Genomic DNA, 20,688 nt, shown 5'->3' on the forward strand with positions numbered 1-20,688 from the left:
ATCAGAACCAAACTGACCATTTTCCACGTTTCTCTTTCTGAGTCATCTCCTGTCCCAAGAAAGAGATAAAAAGGACAGGTCTGTGCCAGCAAGTACATATTTTCTCACTTTGACTATAAATTCCAGACTTCTCTGCAAGAAAAGATGCTTTACATAGATCTGAAGAATTCCCCTTTTTCTATGGTTAAGCAAAGCAATGGGTGAGATGAAGCAGAGAAATCCAGCTGAGTCCAATCCTTTATTTTTTTTCACAGAATCTTGCCAAGCTACTGTAAAGCTACAATTTTCTAAGCTAGTTATATCCCTAAGAGATTCTAGGATGTGGTTACCATAAACCTCATACCACCATCCTTAGGACTGCACAGGCTCTTGACCTGATCTCTTCCTGAGAAACCTCCGAGTTGAAAAAAATCTCCCCACAATGCTTCTGCAGGCACATTCCATCACAAACTTACATCCAGGCCATGGTAATTCATCTGTTTCTAGAAGATCATTCTAGAGCTGTCATGAGAAGTCAAGGCTAGGCTCAGATAGGTAAATGGTGTTTATAAACTGAATAGCAAGAAAATATCAGATTCTGTTGAGTGGGATAAGCTACCCATGCATATAAGTATTTGTATGAAGGTTAAAATCTTAAATTCATTTGTGCCATTCCTTCATTCTAATCCACAGCTTATCACTCTTTTCTCAGGCTGGTGCTATCTGCACAACTTTTACATAATTGTCTTGTCTGTTCTGGGCTATTTCCACCTTGCTGGTTCCAGCTCTTCCCTATGACATGATTTGATAAGAATTATAAGGATTCCAGTCTGTAACCTGTGTAAATCCACAGCTATAGATTCCATGGTATCTGACAAAAGCCAAGCCCTTATGCCATTACACCAATAATAAGGTGGGGGGGAATCCAAAGACACTGCAGAGTTGTACACAGAAACATTTTGGTACTAAAAGAAAAAGTTTACATTCTTGTAACATTCTTACTTTCATTTTAATAACCTTGCTAATGACAACTCTGAGATTCTTCCTTGAAAAAAAGATTTACTTTGGTTCATGCAGCTGCCAGCAGCCTAACTTTTTCCTTTCAACACATTCTTTTCACTTTGCGCTTTCTTTATTTTTACCACTAACTGCTTCAGTTTTGTGCTGTGTGTTCCATAGAATTGCTTTTGAAGGGTTATATTTGTAACAACAATAGAAAATATATTCTTGCTGCCTCCCCCAAAATAATGGGCAACTGCAGCATCACATCTTTGCAAGATATACCCTTGTAACAAGTTTTCTTCTCCCTCATTTCTTTAACTCTTATATATAGAAAAGAAGCATATGCCCCACTTTGTCTGGATTTCGAGTGAGTAAAGTGTCTGATTAGAACTGGGAGGGCAAACTGAAAGAATACAGGCATCATTGCTATGAAAAATTAAGGAAACGTTCCAGAAGGACTGATGCACTATTGCCATGAAAATTGTATAGCTATAACTATAGAATCCTTATGAGTTCAATTTGAAGAATACTTGACTCTGGATGGCTTACATTGAAATATGCAACATTTAATGGGCCCTTATAAAATAAAATAAAAAACCTACTGTATGTAACAGAGGCTTACCTTTTGAATTTTGATGTTTAGAATAATGTCGCAAATGATAAAATATGGTAGGACCTAACAAATTAAAAAGGTTTTATATGATTTTAAAACTGTGTGAAAAGCTGTTTTGATATATGGATAACAACTACCAATAGAAGAAAATATGTATGTGTGTGTGTGTGTGTGTGCACACACACACACACACACACACACACATTATACTATACTGTATGTCAGGTTTGAACTATGGATACCTTGTATTCTCTGAGCTTTGTTGTTTTCTTGCAGATTTCTCTTACCCAACTAGGTAACATCATCAGTGCTAGAAAAAAAAGATTGATGTTTGCTCATTGTTTATATTCAAGTAGCTTACCCTGTCAGTGTTGATAGAAATACTCTTGGTAGGTGATGATTAGATTGTTGTTTACTGTTTATTTGTATCTTGATTTGGATATTGTTTCCTGCTTGGTTAGGATAAATTTTGGTTTTAATATCTACTTATTTGGGTGTTGATTGCTGGCACAGTGGTGCTTTAGTCTTGGATGTGAACAACTAATTCACATACTTACAAGGTTGACAAATGCTGATGGCAATCATTGTGACTATCCTTTCTTTATCAACATCTAAAATAGTTGGTCAGGATTTCTTTGCTTATTTAAGGAGCTTATATGGCCATTAATTTCATATAGCAATTTATTCTGGAGAAGATATAAGATTGCTAATATATGATAACAATGGTGAGAAACAGCTGTTTGGTTTAACTTCTTTATGCTCCAATTACCTTTTGTGAGGTCTACATTGTGGGCAAAAAATGTTTTCAGGAAGTAGCACTAAATTTTGCTAGGTTATCCTCCCCCTCTTGAGTATGTATAAATTGCCTGTGACAATTTAGCGTCTACATTACCATGTATTCTAGTAGAAAAAATATTCTGTAATTTTTACTTATTTAGGCTTATCAGTACTTTACCTCCTGGGAATCCATTTTCTCATTATGTTATTAGGTAAAAGTTTAGTGATTCCATTCATTTTAGTCACGACTATACAAAAGAATTTTTTGATAGACTGCCTCTTCCAACACACTGACACATTCAATTATCTTTTCTCCATACTTCAATCAAATGTGTCTTTCTTTTACTAAAGCAAATGTATGCCCTTAGTTAAAAAGCTATTTCTGTCTTCATATGTATAATATTACTTCCAATCAGTTGAATGCTGAACTAACCGCTCATACTTCTTTGCTCTTTAAATATAAACATACTAGCGGATGAATAAAGTTGTGGCATATGTATGCATATATATTCCATTAAATGTAAAATATCAGTTATGAGTAGCATAACAAAGTGTAAATCAAAGCAAAGTGATAATCAACATCATATAACAATTAGTTTCATTAGTTTTGTTCCATTAGTTTTGTTTACCTTACATTTTTATAGATAAGCTGTTTCTTTCATCATGTATAAATTAAACAGTTGTACACAAAATGGCTGTTGATAAAATAGCTGAGAGATTTCATTCTGATCTTCCTTAGTCCCTTTGCCCCTTATTCAGATAATTTTATAATTTTATTTAATTTCTATAATTTATGAGATATACTTTGAAGTGATAAAAGGACTTTGTAACCATTTTAGATTTGTTTAGTTTATTTATACAGTTTTATGCCCATTCAAGTGCGCAAATATAAAATTCAGCAGAAAAGAAAAAAAATCAACAAATTATAGAACATTTGGTTTCAGCAATAAGTATGTAGATTCATTTGTAATATGGCATTTCATCAATAAATATAAATGCATATCAGAAAAACACTTCATAAAAAAGAACATTTTAATCAAAATATGATTGATGTGTGGTTTATTTGATCAAAGAACATTGTACACTAGTCTTAGGAAGTGGGTGATAGCTATGAGTTAATGAAAAGTTCTGGTAAAGAATTCCTGCATAAGAAGCTATGAGAATGGAATAAAATCCACTTTCTTGTAAGCTTTCAGAGCAGAGATATATACAATGGTATCATGTAACATTATGTCATGGCATCTCCATTGTTAAAGTGTGTGTGTGTGTGTGTGTGTGTGTGCGTTCGTGTGTGTGTGTGTGTGTAAAATTTTTCATTGGTATATGTGAGATTTCCCCCCCCCCAGTTAATGCATCACCAGGAAGCACCACATTATTGATTTTATCCTTATTAGATTCATCAGACATGGATAGCCAGATATTATTCTATATGGTTCAAATTTTCTACTGGGAATTCAACTCACATGTTTCTATATATTATCCAGCTATTGGCAATTAGTAGTTTTCAGGAAGGGAAATATAGAAACTGTTAGAACAGTATATAATTCTATTTTCCCTTAAACCCTCAAACCAAGAGGTAGAGAGACATGAATAACTATATGACATCTGAAAACACAATACCTAAACATCGAATATATCTTACATAATATAGAATCTCAAAATTAGTTCAAAATTTTGGAGCTCACTTTTAATAATCTGAAATCCATATATCCAGGAATACTTGAGGAATAGTTTGAAATTCTTTAAGATATCTATATGAAATCAAATGTCTCTACTCAAGCTGGAGTGTCGCGGAGCATCACAGGCGGTAACTATGCATGCGTGCACTGTGCACATGCATGTGGTGGATGCCTGGCCCGTTGCACTGTATTGATTGCAACGGGATCCGGAACCCACCACTGGTTGCTATAATCTGTATTTTGTTACTTTTGCAAAGGTAATTTTTAAAAAAAATAATAATAGTGTACACTGAATAAATTAATCTCAAAATTTTAATTTGATTAATCCAATTCTAGATTGTGGTATAACATATATACATTGTATAATTGTTTTCTGAAGAATTGTGTTCTATGTAGCAGGAAACAATGGCCAGGTGATTTTAGATCAACAGATACTAAAGAATAATAATTAAACTGCAAAAATATTAAACTCCTCACGAAAGATGAAAGTGGTTTAGTAAAGTTACCACTTGCTTGAGAATGTTTTAACTTTTTTTCAGTAAATCATTTTCACACTAGGAACTTATGCATAGATTTGTTTTGTAAGTTTTATGCTAAAATTTACGTAATATGTCTTATGCAGTTTAACATGATACAACTGTATGCTAAATCAATATTTGTCAGAAGCATAAAGTGACTTCTGAAATAAAATGCAAGATGCTGTCAGTCAAACTTGTTCCAGCATATTTTACAATAAAATTGTTTTTCTGACTTTAGACCTATTGGACAAGCAGCAAGTCAAAATTGTCTTTCCAGGCATAATAAACAAGAACTTCCTTGTTATTTTCTCTTCCTTTAGCTTTTCTTTACAAACTAATTTTAAAAATATCAGGGACATTTTGGGGTACAAAAGAGTTGACATTTACTTGATGACACTTAAAAAAAAGAATCAAATGTTTGTGTTATTTATCTGCCTTTCTGAAAGTAAAACTAAAAATCAAAAGAGCTAATTTTGAATTAGATAAGACTGGCATTATTTTCTAAAGTTATTGTGAAAGCCACAATAACCTTAGAATAATAATAATCAGATTAATCAAATTATAATTTTTGAGATTAATTTATTCAGTATACACTGTTAAAGATTTTTTCATTTAAATTTTTTATAAATAGATAATTATGTTATATCATTTTGCCTATTATGTCTCCCAACATATCGATATTACAAGTGATATTTGAATATTTCATTCTGTAATTGTTTAGACAATATGTTTTAATGTTTTCTGTAACTGTTTAAAATATATTTTAATGTTTTATTTGAGAAGCAGGGGGCATATTATTTTACCAAATGTTGGAAATTGAACATTACATACATTATGATCAAAAGTGCAATTCACTCGTGAGTAAACTTGCTGGGAATAATGGATATTTTTGATTATGATTAAAGTGTAAGAATGCTTGAGGAATGCTTAATTGTATTCCTTTAATTAAATAATCATTTTTCACATGTCTAAGCTTTCCAAATTTAAAAATGGAAATTTGCATTATAAATATATTTTAGAATTAATTGGCATGGTTTAGAATTATCAAAGTAACCACAAGTAAAGAGCAAGTGTTTTGTGTTTCTTTTTCTTGCCTAATAAAACCAAATTTCAAGGTTAACAATTTCTTGGAACCCAGAAAATGGCAGGGTCCTAAAAAATGGTCCTCTGAAGGTAGGTATTTTTTTCCTTCCATGCCAACAAGCAGCTGTTTTTGTTATCAAAGCTGGTTCTTTGGCAGCATGCTCCCCAGATTTGAACTGCAGTAACTAGGATGACCTACGATAACTTTGGAGAACAACAGATTTGACTGGGGGGAGAAATCTGAATGGTTCCAAATTCTTGGTAAGAGTGGCTGGAGTGGTTGGGTCTCCATCTTTTTTTGCAGCTGCTTGTATTTTTAGGTGTGCATTCTGTTTTTAACCTCACTTTTAAAAGTCTAATTTTTAATAGCCTGGCTGAACGCGGACTTGTTTTATGCCTCTTTGCTTGCTTATGATCGTAAACTTTTATTGTTTTGTTTTAGTGTTTTAAAAAACTTTCTCTTTCATCACAAGGAAGCTGTTCTGACCTAGGCTTCCCAAGAGCATGAAGCAAACTTCTTGTCTCAACAAAAACCCCTTTTATTAATTTACCTGAATTCTGCTCATTCACATCCAACAAAGTCTTGCAAGAGAGGATTTACAGTCACAGACCTTATCTGGCTTGGAGAGCTGCCAGGCCGATATCTGCAAAACTTGGCAAGGAGTCTTGGAGAGTCACAAACCAATTAAGTGAACTAATGTCTCCTGGAAATGCCAGTCCCCCTTTCCCTCCTTTTTTATTTTCTCTGGGAGGGGCCATTGATCGTCCACCTGTGGCCTTACTCCTGTTCTTACTGTTCTTTAGTTGTTCCCTTCATCAGCCAACTCTGTGCATACTGGGAACACATACTGAGAACAGGCTCCAGCTGTTTGTCTGTCCCACTGATGTCTGACTCTGAAGGCAGCTGATAACTGGAATATGGCTCTGGCCCCTTCTCTGCTTCTGACACAGAGCCCTCATTAGAGCCTTCCCCAAATTCCAGGCCTGGCTCATGTTCCTCCCCAAACTCCTCACTGTCCAAATCTGTTGCCAGTTCCAATGGTGGGCCACAACAGAAGCCGGAAGTGTGAGGCTTCTTCGTCTTTTTTTTAATGTTATGAAAGTGACCCAATCTAATCTATGGTAGAGTGTTACTTTTAAGATTTTGCATTTTATCAGTTTTTCTAAAATAACTTTGGTGCTTGGTTTTGTCTATTTTTTATTTTCCATCCATTCTGTTGTGAGTTTTTTTTTAGCTTACCTTCATTGCATCTCCTTTATTGTGGTGTATTCATATTCTTTGTAATCGAAAGGAAGTGTTTACCCTTTTCTATGGAAACTAAATAAATAAACAATAAATTCAGAACTTTGAATATTATATACTATATATATTTTATAAATCCCTCAAAAAGAGATATAAAAGAGAGATGGGAGTCAGATGGTTTTTAATATTATAGTCTTCCTTGAAACTTGTGAAAACATTTTTTTTGCCAATTTACAAGTTTTAAATGAAAAAAATGAGTAAAATGTTGATGGATTTGTAACAATTGCATTGTTACACAATGTCATTGTCCTTCTGAAATTATAAGGTTTTTCCTTGGTGATAACCTTTCAAGAAATTACCATTTTGTGTTTTGACTTATTATTAGTGACTACATACAGTTTTTTTTGTTTAGCTAATTTACTTTTATGCTTCTTTTCAGTGGGAAGAAATAAGTGGTGTTGATGAGAACTATACTCCAATCAGAACTTACCAGGTCTGCAACGTCATGGACCACAGTCAAAATAATTGGTTAAGGACAAATTGGATACCACGCAATTCAGCTCAGAAAATCTATGTGGAACTCAAATTTACTCTGAGGGATTGTAACAGTATCCCGTTGGTTCTCGGCACTTGTAAGGAAACTTTTAATTTGTATTATATGGAATCTGATGATGACCATTCTGTCAAGTTCAGAGAACACCAGTTTACAAAGATTGATACCATTGCTGCTGATGAGAGCTTCACTCAGATGGATCTTGGTGATCGTATTCTTAAGCTCAATACAGAAGTTCGTGAAGTGGGACCTGTGAGCAGGAAAGGATTTTATTTGGCTTTTCAAGATGTGGGTGCATGTGTGGCCTTAGTATCTGTGCGAGTGTACTTCAAAAAATGCCCTTTTACTATAAAGAACCTGGCCATGTTTCCAGATACAGTACCTATGGATTCCCAGTCACTGGTGGAAGTGCGAGGCTCTTGTGTTAATCATTCCAAAGAGGAAGAACCACCCAAGATGTACTGCAGCACTGAAGGAGAATGGCTAGTACCCATAGGGAAGTGCTTATGTAATGCCGGCTATGAAGAAAGAGGCTACGCCTGCCAAGGTAATGGTAACATGACAACTTAATTTTTTTCCCAACAGGAACACTACCATTTCAGGCAGTATACAAGCAATGGTCCACAAATAGACTGGGCCCTCATGAGCAAGATCTTGCTCTGTAGTACACCCAGTGGTGGGATTCAAATAATTTAAAAACTGGTTCTCTGGCCTAATGACCAGCTGAATAGGCATAGCTCGGTGATCATGTGACCGTGTGGCTGTGGCCAACTCAACATCACTCAGTTCAATGGGTGCTTCACCTTAGCTGTTACAATGTAATAAGGGTTAACCAGAGGTGCAGTTTCTGTAAGCAGGGCGATAAAGATTAGGCTAGAAACAACACCAGAATGTTTCCTTCCTGCCTTCCTTACAGGATTAGTCCTGTAAAGTGGAAATAAGTTTTCTTCCAACAACCAGTTCTCCAAACTGCTTAGAAAGTTAATAACTGGTTCTCCTGAATAGGTGCAAACTGGCTGAATCCCACCACTGAGTATACCCAAACTATTATATACCTTTAAAAAGAGTGCATATATTCGCTATGCTTGAGATGTTGTATAATGGGCTTTAGAAGTATTAGAAAACCTTGAATGAAGAGGAGATAGATTGGGTGCCATTGCAAAAGCAGTTTGAAGCAGTCTATGCTTTGGGGCCTTTAATTTGAACCCTGAACTGATTCTAAGGCACTAAAATTTTCTGTGATTGTTACTTGAGCTCCTTGGTTTTAAAAGCAGATGACAAGCATATTGGGAATTGTTACACAAATTAGTTTAACTATTTGCTGTAGTATTTAAGTACTAATCACCTAATGCACAAAGTACTAATCACCTAAGGCACAAAGCCACTTGGTAACCTTTGGTCAGTTTCTCTTTCTCAACAGTAGGAGTGAGGCAACAGTAAATCACTTTTGAAAAAAGTGTGCCAAGAAAACTGCATGGGCTTATCCTGTTAGTTGCTAGGAATCAAAAACTTATTCAAAGACATGTATTAATAAACAAACAAATATATAATTAATATACTATCTCAGAACAGAATTCCTACCTCTGTTTCTGGACTACATTTCCCCCATATTTTTATTTAAGTACTTTTCTTCTAGACTTACATTCCAGATGATCTTTTTCTTTTCTTTTTTAAAAATCTTCATCTATTTCTATCCAAGGCATTAAATCTAACTGCATCAGTCATTTCCACTTTTCTTAATGATGGTCATGTCCAAAAAAATATTTTCTGGGGTGCAGAGGATTTTCTGCTAATGTACCAGATTATAGATACTGAACAATGCAGTTTATTTAATATTGTGATTATGATTTTTTTTCAGTTTGTTTTGTGTTTTCAAAAATATAGACAAATGAGCATATTATTTTGTTAATTCTTAGTGAAACAAATTTTAGATAGATCCATTTAAAGCTTAAAATTAATGTAAAAAGAAATAATTTATATTTGATATATAAATACGCAGTATATTTATTTATATATAAACTTATATTATAGCACAGATTTTATAGTCAAAATCGTGCATGCTCACCGAACCACCAGTAATGCTGGAAGAAACCCACCACTGGTTTTGATGATCAATGAAAATGCAGTAAGTTATTTCATTTTGAACTGAATGTGGCTTTTTTATTAACTGGAAGAGGGCATGTTGCTCATGTTCCCATGCATTGGAAAACACAACTTTTAAAGTGCTTTCCATAATTCTAATACTTACTATATCTATGTTTTAATATGAACTCAGGGCTAAGAATATAGCTGATTATTTTTTTTTTCAGTTGTGGAGCCCTCCTTCAGTTATGATTGCAACAAATTGGTAATATTGCTTCATAAAGGTTTTGAGATTTTAGAATAATTCAGAGTAGTTTCAAAATAAAGAATAACAATGATGGTGGTAGTGGTTGTGGTGATAATAATGATGATAGTTATCAGTGGTGGGTTTCAAATTTTTTTAGAACCTCTTCTGTAAGTGTGGCCTGTTTGTGGGAGTGGCTTGTTGGACATATGACTGGGTGGGAGTGGCTTGCCAGCCATGTAACTGAGTGGGCATGGCCAAATTCTAAAATGTGGTGAAACTCATTTAACAACACTCTTGCTTAGAAACCAAAATGTTGGCTAAGAAACTCTGGCATTGAAGTGTGCAAGTCTTAAAGCTGTCAAATTACAAGACCCTTGCACCTCTAACCCTTTAGAAAAAAAAACCAGGAGTGTTCAAACTTGACAGCTTTAAGAATGTGAACTTCAACTTCCAGAATTCCCCCTCTCGCTCTTCATCTTGATGATGTGGGGACGGGCAGGGGGAGGAAGTTGGAACCGGTTCTAAACAGCACTGTAGATTTGTGGAACCTCTTCTATGATGAGGTTAGAACTGGCAGGAACCCACCCCTGATAGTTATAATACTCAATGTTCTTCTCAATGTTAGTGTCATGGTCCTGTGCATTTTGCATTATCACCCTGCCTTTTCCATATTCCATGTTTGTTGTGCTTCCCAATAAAAATATTGTCTATTCTGTTATAAATCGGACACTTTAGGGTGTCATTAATGGAATGAACTTTAATGAATCTATCTGATAATTCATTTATCAGATTTTTTGATAAAAGCATTTATAGTCAGTACACCCATAAATATCCCAGATATCAGATGTTTTGCAAAGCTATTAATATGAACACGATATTACTATCAATAATTGCCAAGTAGTTTTTAAAACATTTCTTCAATACTCTCTCTTTTTCTTTCTTTGAGGTAGTTCTAGGTATTACAAATTTAAAAAGAAAAGACTAAAAGCCCCATTAGGATTATGAGGTTATGAGCCATGGAAGTAAGATGGTGAAACCGTGATGCTTTGTTTGGTTAGAAACAAGTCAACATGTGTATTAACAGAATTAGGATGGGAGTAAGGGTGGTGTCAAATTAGTTTTTCAGACTTGACATAAGGAATAATCACAATCTTTCATTTGAAAATTAAATATAAATTTATGGAGTCATTGGTGTTCCCTGAGTTTGACTGCTTGCAGATGTTCATTACCCAACAAAGTATCAACATTATTGCTGGTGGCTGTGACTATGAGGTTTGCTTTATATTTATATATAGTAGCTTGCATTGCCAGTTTTGGTAGGGGTGTACTTGGAACTTCCTTGATTATGGCATTGTTTTCTTTTTGATTGTTAATTCTGACTTAGCTGAGTTGGCTGCAGAAAAGAGCAATATAAATCTGTCCGCAGGGTTTGCTTTGTATTTTGGAATTCAATTTGTAAATGTTTTAAACTAACATGGAATTCTATTTTCCTGTTTATTTATTGTATATTCTTTCACATATATTTTCAAAAGCTTTTCTTTTCTTATTTTTATATATGGTACAGATCAAAAGGATACATTTATAATGACAGTTTTCAAAATATATTTCTTGGGGAGATGTCAATTTTTTAAAAATTTTTCATAAAAGTAAATATAATTGATCCTAGTGATAGAAAATGTTTTTTTCTTATAACAGATCTCATCAACATTAACATTCTAACTTAATTTCAATAAACTTTAGATTGATTTAAATTATAAAGTTTTAAAACTTGGCATTAGTAATCAAAGAGACCAAAAGTCAGTTGTACTTGAGATTAGGTTGGATGGGATAAATCAGTCGGGTGGGACTAATGTATTTCTTTGAGATCCCATTGCCATCAACATATTGGAAATTAAATAGAGCAAGATTCAATTAAGATGCACTTCTGCGTGGACTAAATTTGAGTGTAGTCAGATTTAGTCCTTCAGTGCCTATCATTTCAGTAGTTCTTTTCCAAGTCCTGTGCCTATTTGTTTTGGCTAGCAAAGAAAATTGTCAAGACATTTTTGTGGTTGATCGAATAATATCTTTTAGTTCAAGAAAGAGTTTCTTGACTGATTGCCTTTGGTTTATTTTATTTTTTCCTAATAAGTGGCTTTGAGTTAGCCTTCCATGTAGAACTTACCTGGAAATGATTTCTGGGTATTCAGTACAGATACAAAATGTTCCTGTGTCCCACGTCCATCAAAACTGAATCAGAATTAGAAATGACGATGGAAATGTATTAAGTATGGACAAAGTAGAATTGCTGTATTCAAAAACAAACTGAAACTACAGCCATCACTACTTTGTAATGAGATATACCACACATTTGTACAATAATCATTTCTAAAAGGTCAGTGTGATTATTTGGCTTGCTGTCTTAATACCAGACATGTCTATCCTCCAAATTCTATCGTAATTAGGGATTACTGTGTAGTGTGTCAGTTATTCATCACCCACAAAGCATACCATCAGTGATTTAAGACATCACTGCAAGAAAGTCAACATTACCTCCTGATAGTAAGAGATTTAATAAAAATAGATGGAAATAAAATAATTTATATTTGACAAGATATTTCATGCTGTGAGATGATGATACATAGTGATGATATATGGTACAATCCAAATTAAAATTATGCTAAAATTCCTTAAAGGCATTTCCTTTCATAAGAAATGCATTACAATTTTCATTGTTTCTTATGCTCTGTTTTCTTTACTTTTTATACTACATTGTTTTGAACTAATTACATTTGCTGCTAATGAAAAAGTATCCGCTTACAAAAAATTTCTAGATTCCCTAGTTAGTTTTCTGAAGATATATAAAAAGTCTGCCTAGTATATTTGCAATATAACAGGGTAAATCACTTTGAATATTTTTCCCAGTATGGTACTCTCAGATTTCTTCATCATTGTCCAACTTGTATATTTCAAATTCTTCTAACATTTCTTAACTTGATTGTTCTTATTTTTACTGATTTGCTCCTTGTAAAAAGGAGTGAACTGCTCCTTGTCAATCTTTCTTTAAATGTAATTCCACCACAACCTTTGCCGTAACTTTAAAAGGTGCCTTGATATTAATTTTCAGAACATATGGATTTTTTCATTTAACAAATATTTCAAGATATATATGATAGCTATCAGGAAAGGTGTTCCACAGTTATGCAACTAAAAAGAGAAGATAAAAAAATTGACTGTATACATTGTAATGCCCTATCCCAAAACCTAATGTTCATTTAATACATAAACACACACACACACACACACACACACACACACACACACACACACACACATTTGAACCCTCTTCACACTTGACCTGAAACAAATGTACATAACAGGGGTGTCAAACTCAATTTCATTGAGGTATGCATGAGGATTATGTCTGACATCGGGGGGGGGGGGTGGTGGGCATGGCCAGCTCAACGTCATTCATTCATGTCAGGGGTGACTTTGGTGGCCTTAGCGCTCTGCCAGCAAAAATGGGCTACCAAGCTCCATTTCTGGCTGCAACCCTCTGTTAAGGAACACGGAGCCCAGAACGGCCACATGTGGCACTGCCAAGCTCTGTTTTTGCTGACAGAAGCATTGTGGGCTGGTCCTTCGCTGCTTCCTGGGTGATCTAAGCACCCCATGGAATAGATCTGGCCTCCGGGCCTTGAGTTTGATATGCCTGATATATGACATCACCTTTTATGAACAGATTGAAGATTACTAAAGTAATGTTGCAGTGGTATAACATGTAGAAAAGATATCAGAAAAGATAATTTCTGCTTATGGCCAATTTTGCATAGGATTTATATGGTTGTCTAGAAATTTGAGAAATTTAATAACTGACATATGACAATATAAAGTACATCATATAATGCTTTTCTGTACAAGACTATCTCAAGGCCGTAGTTGCTTTGATTAGATTTGATTCCATCTGTTCATACAAAAAGATAAAGATAAGTTGATGTAGTAAGGTATTTCACATATGTACTAGATATACTTTCTATTAGGACAGCCTGGCTGGGGGATTCTGGGAGTTGAAGTCCACAGGACTTAAAGTTGCCAAGGTTGAGAAACACTGTATTAGGGGATTTCTATTAGGAGAATTGTTTCAACTTATGATCACAAATGAACCCGAAATTTCTGTTGCTGTGTGACACTTGTTAAGTGAAGTTTGCCTCATTTATGACCTTTCTTGCCACAGCTGGTAAGTGAATCACCGCAGTAACACAGTCGTTAAGTGAATCTGGCTTCCTTATTGATGTTGCTTGTCCAAAATTTGCAAAAATGATCACATGACCCCAGAACATGGCAATTGTCATAAATATGAGTCAGTTGCCAAGTGCCTTAAATTTATCATGTGACCAGGGGGATGCCGCAACAGTTGTAAGTGTGAAAAACAGTCAGAAGTCACTTTTTTCAATGCTGTTGTAACTTCAAATGTCCCTAAATAAACTGTTGCAAGTTGAGATCTACCTGTATTTCTGTTCATTTAAAGCCATCGTTGCTATGTTGGCATTAATCTTTAATTCTGTATGAAATGAGCTATGCATGTTTGAATATTAAGGATGAATTATTTTAAAAGGAAAAGAAAAACAACCCATATGGATCATCTATAATATTGCTGAAATTCTGTTCTTTTGAATGAGAGGTCACTAAAGGCCGATTTTGGCTTATGGGTTTGTGTTTTTGTTTAATGGCAAAGGATGTTGCACTGTAGGCAGAATGATTTGTCTTGGTAGTTACACATAAGATCAAAGCATTCCTTGTGTGCTTTCTTTCTGTTGACATGACTTCTGCTTTCACCTTCTCCTGCTGTTTTGGACCTTTAGGCCCTATACAAAGTGCTATTTTTTGTCAGCCACATATGACATAAAGAAAGGACACGTGATGTCGGTAGTGGGGAGCTTATTCTTTTGTTTTTCCTCCAGTAGTTGTTGCTTGCAAGGAATTTGACTTTGGATTGATATTCAGATGTTTAGGTTGGATGTTTAGTTTGGAGTAGCAGTTAGAGGACACCACATGAATAAGATAAATGACTGCAGGTTAAAGGTCATCAGTAGGAAAAGTGCATGAACAAGGTATAGTGTTTTCCTACGCCTGATTTCCACTTTTTTTCCTCTAAAGTGAAAGGAGCTTAATTTGATTTCCAAACCTCCATCCCCATACCCCACCCTCATTTCCTGAGGTTTCACTATTATATAAACTTTTCATAATTACATTTAATAATTTTAATAATTATTAAAAATAAAATCTGACCACCATATTTTTGCGTAATAAACTGTATTAAATATCTATGGAGATTCTCAGTCATCCAGGTCATGGTTGTTCCAGAGTTGCTTTTTCAAGAGGCAACTGGACTTTCTTGTTTTTCTTTGAAGATGTTTTGCTGCTCATCCAAGCTCAGAGCTGAAGAATGTTTTGCTTCTTGGATAAGAAGCAGAACATCTTCAAAGAAAAACAAGAAAGTTTTTCTAATCTAAATCACATGACACAGCCGTTCCTCCCCCTCGTTGTTCTACTTACCTTTGCAGACTCAGAAAAGGCTTCGTAATCCTCCTTTTTCAGCTTTGCATGGTAGTGCCTGCGGCATGCATCACATGCACATGTGTGCGCAATGCAAACCAGTAGCAAAGCGAACCGGTAGCAGATTCAGACCATTTCACCCCTGGAACAAACTGTACTATATTACTGATTTAGAAAAATGTTATTAATCCTCATGTAAGCGACTAGTTTTGGGCAAATAATGTTGTAGATTTGGAAAGTTTTAATATATTAAATGCTTTAAAAGAATAGCAGCTGCATGTATGTAACACAAAGGAGGAAGCTGCTAGATGTAAAATGCTTCTTCACTTTTTAAATAAAAATCTATTGATTGACTTCTTTTGGAAGAGGTAAAACAATAACCTTTATCATATTTATAATCCAAGAAGGAAATTAATTGAAACAAAGAGTATTTCAAAATAGCATTTATATCCTGTAGTCCTCTAATAATTAGCAGTCACCTTTACATATAAACTATATAATATTAAAGGGCACAGATAGCAAAAAATATAGGGAATTAATTTTAAAATTAATTTTCTGTATTGATGCTTCATGTTTACTTAATAAAATGTTAAATACAATCCCTTTTATTCTGATATAGCAATGAATATTGCAGAGAAATCAATAAGTTCACTTTATAATTTAAAATGCCATAACATGGATTATTGATGTTTAGACTTTGTGCAATTTTGATTTTCTTCATGAATTGGACCCTATCGTCTTCTTCCAAGAACAGAGGGGGGAAACCAATTTATATCATCTCTTAATCCCAAGGGAGTTATTTTCTTAGTTTACTGTTTACTTATAGAGCTGTTCAGTTAAAATTCTTAGAGATGTCATGAAGTTTCTAAGATGGCAACACTGTTCTATAGAATTAGAATGCTGATGGGCAAACCTTCTTTCTGTGGCATAATTGGCCATTCACCATAAACTGTCCTCCTATATCTCACCTTGGCCATTCACCATAAACTGTCCTCCTATATCTCACCTGAAAAAAACAACACATCTCTGGTGATTGGAAAGGCCCAACAGAGACTTCATTTCCTTAGAGTCCTGCGAAAAAATCAGGTGGAACAACGGCTGATGACCTCTTTCTATCAATCCATCATAGAAAGTGTCCTCACATATTGCATTACAGTATGGTATGCTGGTTTAACAGATGCGGATCACTACAGAGAGTGATCAATTCAGCACAAGAAACCATTGGTTGCCCTCTGACACCACTGGATGACATCGCCAGATCTCGCTGCTTTAGCAGAGTAAGAAAGATACTCAGAGATGATTCACACCCTGGTGAGTGTCTCTTTGCACTTCTACCATCGGGCAGAAGACATCAAAGTATAGCCAGCCCAACAAATGGGTTTAAAGATAGTTTCTATCCTTGGGCTATGAGATTTTTAAATACAACCACAATCAGTCCATGCACACACTAGTTTTTTTTCTTTCTTTTTTTCATTTCTGTTATAATTTTGCACCAGTGAAGTTAAAACAAATTTCATTGTATTTAAGTACAATGACAATAAAGATTATACCATACTATATTTTTCTCCTCACAGATAAGCTGAGTTAGGAATTTATTATTCCAGTATTGCTATTAGCAATTTAAAAGGCCAATCTTGATTAAAATCATATAAATCTTATTCTCCCTCAGCAATTCCAATCCAGGGCATTTAGAAGAAAAAAGTGAAACTTGGCCCCCATTCCAGCATCACAATATGAGTGGAAAGTTTCTAGTAAACAAGAGACATTCCTAAGTATCTAGGATTGCAACAGTAAGACATTATGTAACATAGTAATGACAGAAAACAGTGATTAAATGCTAAATAAATCTTTCTATTACTAAATCACAAAAATTACAGGATAAGTTTTTATACTATTCTTTAATTGATACAATTTAAGTACCTAGAGAAAATAACATATATTATCTTCTAACTGAAAATTTGATCCTGAGACCACCTACAACATATTAAACAAATTATTAATAAGTTTATTGAACAATTCGGGTAGCAGATTTAGAAGTGCTTGTAGCTGTCCAGTTACCTTTGACACAATAATGCCATTTGTGGTCTTAAGGAGACATATCATTAACTATAATTAGTGATTGAAAACTTTTGTAATACCTTGTTTTCAGTGACGTGCGGTGAGGTTTATGCCTGGTGAGGCTCAGCTGGGCATCCTTTTGCGAAGCCTCGGCAGTGGGGGGGGGAATTTGCGGCCTCGGCGGTGGGGGGGGGAATTTGCATTGCAGGAGCCGCCAAGCGCCCAGGTCTGCAGCAAAGGCGCTTGGCGGCTCCCACGATGCAAAGTGCCCTACCGCCCACCTGCAGACCCGGCCTGTGGCCGCTGCTTCTCCAAACTCCACCGCTTGAAGTCTTGGATCGCCTCTGGGGAAAAGCTGAGTGAGAAGCGGAGCGAAGCTTCTCCGTGGCCTCCCGGCGCTGCGCAGAACCTCTAGGGACTAGGAGGGAAGGAGTCGCTCTTTGGGAGTCTATCTAGCCAGCAGCCCTAGGAGACACCCCCCACCCCCCAGAGAAGAATTGGGGCCACCAAAGCTCCCACACCCACCCACCTTTGGGATGCAAGAGACAGCAAGGCTTGCAGCGAAGGGAATCTGGACCCTGGGAAGGTTGGGGAGGGGTGAACAGCGAGCCTCCTCCTTCTCCCCCACTCCTCTCTCCTCTGAAGCGCGCCCTCCGAAATAAACCCGCCCAACGTAAGTGTGCTCAAGAAGACATGATTGGCTGCTTCCAGATCAGGAGGCGGGAGAATTAGTGCCTCTTTTCTATCTGAACTTCTTTGCCTTTTAACTCTTTTAGAAGGCGAAAAATTCCTTATGGAAAAGAGGCCCCAAGTTCTCTCGCCTCCTGCTTTGGTTAACACTAAGCAGACACCAAGCCACTGTGACCTGTAATCTGGTAGCAACTATCTTGGCTTTAATTATTTAAAAAAAAATATTTAAATTTCTTTTGTTTTCCTGAGGAGAGTGGTGAGGCTCCGCCTCCCTTGCCTCTAGTGACTGCACATCCCTGCTTGTTTTCTATTAAAAACATAAAGCACATGATAACCTTAAATGCTGCTTTCCTAGATGTTCAGATATAAACAAAGATAATCCATTAAAATTCACAGCGAATTATTCTGAATTTGTTTGATGGGTATAATAAGAGTTCAATAAATCTGTGTTTGAAAAACATTGAATTATAAATTGTGAGGATGTACAGAGATCAGTTGCAGTGAAAATACTTTATGGCATAAATTTAAAAAATATGATCAAATATTTTCCTTTATATTCTCTAGATCCTTTCTGTTTTTGTTTCCAGCAGTTCTATATCAGCTCAATATGTTTTACTGAAGAGGCATTTTCATTGAATGCCAGAATAATACATTGCATTAACCTGCACATTACAAACTCTGCATATCTCAAATTTTATATGAAACAAGTCAATTATATGTAAAATTGAATATGTGGAATGGTAAATTCTAAAGCCAAAGTCCTATTTCATATCAAATTTAGGTTGATATATGAATATTTAAGCCAGGTGCATTTGGAATGCAAAGTTTAGTCACAATTAATAGTAATCTTTAGTTTCAAGATGTTATCAATGTGTAAGAAAGAATGACTTCATATAGAACTAATGTTAAAATATGTATATAATTTAAGGAATAATTATATTTTCATAGTTTGATTACATCTGATGGATATAAACTCAGAAACAATAAGGCTTGCATGTTGCACCTAATTTCATTGGATAATGAAATATGGCACAATAAAATGTGTTCATCTGTGAAATATGTTTTGATATCATAAGAACAAAGCTTCCAGAGAATCTTAGTTTTTTGTGTGCTCAAGTTACTTCATTTTTCTTCTACATTTTCCTTTGTATGTATTGTTTGACTATTTTAATGCAAGGGTAAAAGTAAATAAATAAAACTGAAGACATAGAACTAAACTGATAGATGTAAAACAGTATGTCACTTTTTAAAACAACAGTTTGACTTCTGGGATTCAGTCAAATTGACTAGATTCTAATTTAATTTATAATGGCTGAAATATAGCAAAGTTAAATGATCACTGATTACATGAATATATTATGTGAATAGCCTAAGCTATAGAGATATTAATAGTTCTATTCCTTAATTAGTCTGAATGTACTGATCCTGTAAATATATATCAACTATTGTAAGTAAAATTGACAATTTGATATAGTGAAACTGCAAAGTCTCCAATTTCCTTCTAATGACAGGTGAGCCAAAAAGGGAGACCTGTCCGAGGTTGATGTTAAAATTAATGAAGGGAAGACCTTCCAGAAGTTCAATACCTTCTCCTTTATCTGCCTTTATCTGCTATAAAATTAGTGATGGATTTTTGTTTCTAGAATCAGTTGTGGTTAGATAATTCTCCCTTAATAAACAGCATTATTGTTAATTTTGCAAGATACTGAACTGTGTAACTTATATTCTCATTTTTTTTAAAAAATACAGCATTTGAACCAAAATATGTAAGTGGCACAGAATATTTCAGAGATCCTTTGGTGTATATTTTCCGGGGATATAATTAGTGCTGCCTATAGGGAATTGTGTGTATCTTGTTCAGTTGCAAACTGAAGTGGGAAAGCAGAAGTGATTTTCAAAATTATCAAACTTGTTGCAGATGTTTAACTCAGTTTAAAACCAATATAACATTGTTTTTGTTAAACAGGGCATTCTTCTTACAGTACCAATATGTTATTCCATATCTATGCAGTAGAAGCAATAGATTAAGGAGTGTAATTGCTATACTCCCTTATCTCCTCCTCCTGTGAGCAACTACAGGATCAGCTTGTTAGACTAGCAGTTACAGCCTTGTTACCTCTTGTATATCAAATAATGTGTCTTTAATATTTTATACCTTGAATGTTACCTGCCTCTCCATTATATCATGTTCTATTATCAGTTTGAAAGCATTTGTCTCTATCAGGGCCCCCAGTGCTTGACTTTACCTGATCCACATTCCATATAACACCTGTATAACTTTAGGGTTCTTGCTCTTGCGTTGTCTGGGTACAAGATACCAATGACCCATTATAGCTTGCTAGCTTTGGAAAATAAAATAGAAGTTGGATTCTCTTTGGTTGCTGGTCTTTCCACCAAGAAATAAAAGTGTAAGGGTTGATGTTATTTGAGGCAATTTCTTATAAGCAATAAATTTAATGGAATGCATTTCTGTCTGTTAAGTGGTTTCTTGAATGTTAGTTGAATGTTCAGATATAAAATACTTGATTTATATGATTCACGCATACTATAGACTTTCCTGCCTGAGTAGGGCATTGGATTAGAAGACCTCCAAGGTGCCTTCCAAATCTGTTATTCTGTATTCTAAGTA

The 20,688-nt window shown here is 35.0% G+C and overlaps 1 protein-coding gene across 1 annotated transcript in view; it reads left to right on the forward strand.

Annotated features, from left to right (window-relative positions):
• The window catches only part of EPHA3 (EPH receptor A3), a 208,305-nt gene that overhangs the window by 78,551 nt on the left and 109,066 nt on the right, over nucleotides 1–20,688 (forward strand). The window contains exon 3 of the mRNA XM_014070746.2: nucleotides 7,334–7,994. Coding sequence (XP_013926221.2) covers nucleotides 7,334–7,994 — 661 coding nt within the window. The remainder of the gene's footprint in view (nucleotides 1–7,333; nucleotides 7,995–20,688) is intronic.

Source organism: Thamnophis sirtalis, unplaced genomic scaffold (assembly GCF_051295495.1).
Source record: "Thamnophis sirtalis isolate CommonGarterSnake01/CBP01778 unplaced genomic scaffold, rThaSir2_p1.2 scaffold_8, whole genome shotgun sequence".
NCBI lineage: Eukaryota > Metazoa > Chordata > Lepidosauria > Squamata > Natricidae > Thamnophis > Thamnophis sirtalis.